At 33.1% G+C, this 6,082-nt stretch overlaps 1 protein-coding gene across 2 annotated transcripts; it reads right to left on the reverse strand.

Moving 5' to 3' along the window:
- Window positions 1–3,502: 3,502 nt before the first annotated feature.
- Window positions 3,503–4,849, reverse strand: LOC137655017 (uncharacterized). Of its 2 annotated transcripts, XM_068388921.1 has the most exons (3): window positions 4,833–4,849; window positions 3,673–4,049; window positions 3,503–3,624 (listed from the first exon to the last, which is right to left on the reverse strand). In XM_068388921.1, the coding sequence occupies exons 2-3, from the start codon at window positions 3,983–3,985 to the stop codon at window positions 3,554–3,556; spliced, it is 384 nt and encodes a 127-aa protein (XP_068245022.1). In that variant the 5' UTR covers window positions 3,986–4,049; window positions 4,833–4,849; the 3' UTR covers window positions 3,503–3,553. The 2 variants fall into 2 exon arrangements, with proteins under 2 accessions (XP_068245022.1, XP_068245021.1); XM_068388920.1 differs by having other exon boundaries at window positions 3,503–4,049.
- Window positions 4,850–6,082: the final 1,233 nt, after the last annotated feature.

The raw sequence follows: 6,082 nt of genomic DNA on the forward strand, positions 1-6,082 counted from the left end.
GAAAATCAAAAGAAGTAACACAATAAGAGTTAAACATTACAGTAACATCAAAAGAGAGTAAAAAAAAACGTCATAAAAATCCAATGACATTCAAGATACTTAAAAAAGAAACTTTCAACCATAAGAAGTATTTGGAAATTAACCTTATTTGAAATTATTTAGTGGCTTTATAACAACCGCAATCCATCACTATATATTACAGCTATGCTCTAATAATGAATAAACTTCGAGTCAATTACAAGTTTTGTTACATTTGCAAGAAATCCACAATGATTCAGCTTTCAGGGTTAACCCTGACAATAATTCTGAAGTCGAAATAAAGGAATGATATTTTCACACCAAGCGATTCACCCCATTACCTCTGAAGTTATGATTCAAGCATTTTCATTTTCTGTTTTATTCATATGTTACTTAAACGTTGAGTTTTGGTCACCTGTGTTATTTGGAAGGCATAAATATATGTACTTAAGTCTTGAATGGCGTGCAACCAAATGACTCAGCTCGGATTAATGTCTGTCAAACATGTCTTGAAGGAACAACGTTGGCAAGTTCGGTGATGAGTAACTTCTCTTTTCTTACTCTCTCATTCACTAACAACTAATATTTTCTCTGCAATATCAAAAGATATTTACTTTTAACATTCTATTCAAGATACTTAAATACCTAAGATTTTTACTATGGTAGTTTGTTCAATCCTCCTGAAAATCGTTCATCTTCTCATTCTATCTGTTATGGGTGTTTAGGGTGGGGCCAGTAAGCAACTGAGGATAAGTAAAAAACAAATATGGTTAATAAAGTATTTCTGTTTCTTTTTACAAAATAATAGGAGTTGATACCGACTGGATGTAGGGCAATTGTTTAAAAAAAAAAAAAAAAAAAAAAAAGGATAAACTGCAATGGAAAAAAGTGAAAGACATCAGATTACGAACGTATAACTACCGTGAAATAAAAAGACCAAAGTTCAATTTAACTGTGATACCCACGAAAATACATTAAGCAAACTAAGATAATAAGATTAGCTTATGAATAGAATACAATTGAATTTGCGAGGAAAAATAAGTCAGCAACATCAACGTATGAAAAGAGAATAATTTCTTCTTATTTTTCTTTTAAAGGCATACGAACATGAACTTCATAAGTGAACCAGGTTGTCAGCTAAACTAATAACTAAAGTAGTCTAGTTTTTGCGATGTCTTTAGTGATCCTCTTGACACGAAGGCCTTAGTTTTTTTCTTTTTTTTTATTTTTTTTTTATTTTTTTTTAATTATGATCTTTAATAAAGTAACTTCCATAGATTCCATGACTTTCGAATTTTGCTTTTGTAACAACATTACCATCATGGACTTCTAAGAAAACCGGTGTCTGCTTTACTTCTTATGAAACTCACGTACTTAAACATATAGGATTTCCACGTCTGAACCGGTCTTCAAACACTCCTCGGCGTCCAATGAAGCCTTTGACACCTAAATCCAACAAAAATCCTACAAAGAGAATTGCTAAAGTTAGTTGTAACGAACGAAACTAAGAGAGTGAAGTCAAGCCTTAGCCTCAGGATATAATGAAATCGAATAGGAACATTCTATTGCCAGTAGATCGGCAACCTAGTGAATTCGTCCCTGCCTCAGATTCCGTGGGACGGATTTATAGATCCACTCACAGCTTGTTAGTTTTCATTACAAATGGAATTGGTAATTGATGAAGGTCAGGTAATGACAATAAGGAACTAATTGCTTGCCCTAACAAGTTATTAATGTGATATGAAGATTAGGGTATGATCATAAACTCACAAACTTGACTAAACCCGTAATGTATGCTGCCAAGAAAACCTTGACGACGTAATAAACAAGAGATTATCAAAGGGTCCCAGAAATAGATATTCTGAATATGTCCCCAGCATATGTTTCATCCTTAGTGAAGCACCTTTAATCTTCGTCTTGAGATACTCTGAAGGCATTGGGACCCCGCATTTGGTTTAGTCCATCAGTTGAAATATTTTGCCAAGGTGTGCCGTTACTAGTCTACTGCCGAACAAAGGCCTCAGACTTGTCCTTCCACTCCCGTATGTTTAAGGTTTTTTTTATTTCATTCCATACCAGCTTTTTTTTTATCTCGTCAATCCATCATCTTCTCTTCCTTTGTATCCTGCTTTTGTAATCTCTAGAGACCGATTCTGTTATTCTTAATGTCCATTTATTATCTGTCATTCTCATTACGTGTCCCACCTATGTCCATTTCTTTTTCTTACATATTGTTAGAATGTCCTCTGCTCTAGTTTGCTCTCGTATCTATATGACTTTTTTTTCTGTCTCGTAGTGTTATTCCCATCATCATTCTACTCACAAATCTTTGAACTGTAAGGCTTAAGTAAGGATCCAAGTTACTGTTTCAAAAGTTCATACTACTAGGACCAGCTGATTAGATACTTTTCTTTTTAGAGAAAGGGGCATTTTACGTTTCATAATATCATTTTCTTTACCAATAGCTCTCCATCCCATGCTTATCCTTTTAACTTCGGTCTCATGTCCCGGAGAAAGACTTACTGCCTGTCCTAAGTAAGTATATTTATTAACACTTTCTAGAGTTTCATTAATAACACTTATTTGTTGTCTCTATACATAATCATCGAACATTATCTTACTTTTACTCATACTCATTTTCAGGCTTGTATTTCTGCTTTCTCTATTCAAATCTTCTATTAATTGTTTCAATTACTTTCATGATTCACTAGACAGAACTACTGTACGTCATCTGCAAATCTGAAGTGTTAAGGCATCCCCATTAATGTTAAGTCCTACATTTTCCCCATCTCGATTATTAAAAAACTTCTCATAGCCACGCGGTGAATATGAACAGAGATGTGGTCTCCCTGACTAACATATTTCTCACTCGGAATTTTCTCAATCTCATTATGTAGTTTTAGGATTGATGTACTTCCCAGATACAGTAGATATCTTCAGGGGTTCTAACATAATATTCACCTACTCTTTATCTTTGAAGGGGTTTCATTAATAATGAAATTTTGCATATGTATATATATATATATATATATTATATATATATATATATATATATATATATATATATATATATATTTATATATACATACATACATATATATCTATATATACATATATATATATCTATATATACATATATATATAGCTATATATATATATATATATATATATATATATATATATATATATATGTGTGTGTGTGTGTGTGTGAATGCCTGAATGGATGTGTGGGTGTATATGATTGTGTCTGCGTGTGCGATCTTACGTGTGCTCTTGGAATTGAGTATTATTGTTTTTTTTATACTCTCCTAACCTTCAAACTCCATAATTATAGCAATGGGATCAAGATGCTATAAAACAATGAATTATAGATTAAGATGTTTCCATGACCATTTTATTTCGTATCATCGAAGGTAAAATAACTTGGAATTTGTATTCAACTCTTCCAGTTAAATGAAAATCGGGGCTCATATTAGGTTTTATTTATTATACAGGATACTTTCTCTTGATGCAGACAGATTCACATGTCCTTGTTTTATTTACCATATGAACCTCCATGTCCACCAACACCTCCACCGGAGCCTCCATGTCCTCCACCGAAGGAGCCTCCTTGACCTCCACCGAAGGAGCTTCCATGTCCTCCACCGAAGGAACCTCCTTGACCTCCCCCGAAGGACCCTCCATGACCTCCACCAAACGATCCTCCTTGACCTCCACCGTAGGAACCTCCACCACCACCTGAACCTCCAGAGCTTACAGATGATCCTACAAATCCTCCAACTGCTCGCACGATTGAAGCACCTCCTCCAATGCCACCGCCTTGTCCATACCCTCCTCCCCCACCTCCGCCATGTCCAAATCCTCCTCCTCCACCTCCACCTCCACCATGTCCAAATCCTCCCCCAGCGCCCCCCATGACCTCCACCTCCTCCTCCAGTAGCAAAGCCTCCTCCTCCACGACCTCCATAACTACCACCAGCCACGACGAAGGTAGCAAGGAGGGAGACCCCCAACACAATCTTGAAAGCAGCCTGCAATGGAAATCTAAGTTAGTAAGCTGGAATTCAATAGATTTTTCAGCAAATAATATTTTTTCAGCAATGGGAACAAACATCATCTTTATGAGAAAATATAGAAGTATATATTGGATAGATTGTCAACGAGATCCTATTTTTCTTTCAGGGAATTTTAGGATATGTATGGGTTTTCCATCTTAGATTTTATACGTAGAATTTTACGCAGATTTTGGTTATCAGAACTGATGAATTTTGTTCATATATTTCTACATGGTTTCATCAGAAGGGAAAAAGAGAACTGACACAAAAGAATCGTAACTATAATTATCCTAAGCCCTTCTGTCTATTAGAATTAGACTAACTGTTATATCTACTTCATTATTGTCCTATATCTTACATCCTATCATCGATATCATTATATACTGTATATATATATATATATATATATATATATATATATATATATATATGTGTGTGTGTGTGTGTGTTTGTGTATATGTGTGTGCATATATCTATACTGTACATACATACATATACATATATATCTATCTATATATATATATATATATATATATATATTTATATAGTTATATATATATTCATTTATATATATATATATATATATATATCTGTGTGTATGGACAACTAGCCTTCATACATTCAAGTTGAAATAAATGAAAATATGGATATGGAATTGACACAAGCATATATATCCATGTGGAAATTCCCATTCTATACATCCAGAAAGTCGGAGATTACCAAAGAGACAAGAGAGAAGAGCTGGGAGTAGGTCCTTACCATTATGGAGTCAGCCGTAACAATGTTCCTCTCCGACGTTGAGATCCTTTTTTATATGCACGAAGCGTGAGCAGAACTCCCAAATCCTTACCACTGCATGTTAGTACCACTTATTTTTCTCTTTTTTTTTTACGGCTGAGGAATAATAAATCTCATTCAAGGTCATTTTCGCACACGGTATTTTTTCCTGATTCTTAATCCTTATTATTTAATATTCAAAATGACAAGGAAATTGTTGATTTAGAACAATGCTATTTATCAATCATGGAAGGTTCGAATCCTCAGGGTTTGTGGCTGATAAAATCGAGAAAGTGATGACATAGAAGCGATTTGTCCTTATCACAGATGAGAGTGAACAGGACACCTGGTGGGTAAAAAGAGTACTAATCTATTGACCCGTTAGATACCGTGATTCGATTAAATTGCAAACTTAAATTTTATTCTCTTTCTTACTTCATCGGGAATTTACAAGCTCAGGGAATTATGTACAATTTATGAACGAATCCTTTGATGTGTTTCTTCAAATATATGACAAAGATTTTCCGTTGTTTATCGTTTTCCTTCATAGTTGACGAAGCTTTTTTCATGACAAAAAAAGGGTTCTTGTTATATCTTGCCTTATCTATCTGTTTATCAATGCTTTAAAGTGTGTATACTTTTGTATATGTGTGAATTTGTAACAACATCCATATATCTATCTATCTATCTATCTATCTATCTATCTATCTATATATATATATATATATATATATGCATAAATATGTATATACACACACGTATATATATATATATATATATATAAAAGTATATATATGTATATATATACATATATATATGTATATATATATATATATATATATATGTATATATATATATATATATATACTTATATATATATATATATATATATCTATATATATATATATATATTATCGAAATGCATCATTCTAATAATTTTAGTCCTTTCCGGATTGAGGCGGTGTAAAAGACAAAGGTAATTAGCAAACACAGAATGAAGAGGAGTAGGCCAGAAAACTACCCGAGAACGGCTATTGTCAGCTATTATTATTATTATTATTATTATTATTATTATTATTATTATTATTATTATTATTATTTTCCTTATCATTACTTGCTAAGCTACAACCCTAGTTAGTAAAGCGGTATGCTATAAACCCAATGGCTCCAACAGGGAAAATAGCTCGGTGAAGAAAGGAAATAAGGAAATAACAAAAGCTCTACCTCAAGAC

Source organism: Palaemon carinicauda, chromosome 16, assembly GCF_036898095.1.
Source record: "Palaemon carinicauda isolate YSFRI2023 chromosome 16, ASM3689809v2, whole genome shotgun sequence".
In the NCBI taxonomy this organism is placed as follows: domain Eukaryota; kingdom Metazoa; phylum Arthropoda; class Malacostraca; order Decapoda; family Palaemonidae; genus Palaemon; species Palaemon carinicauda.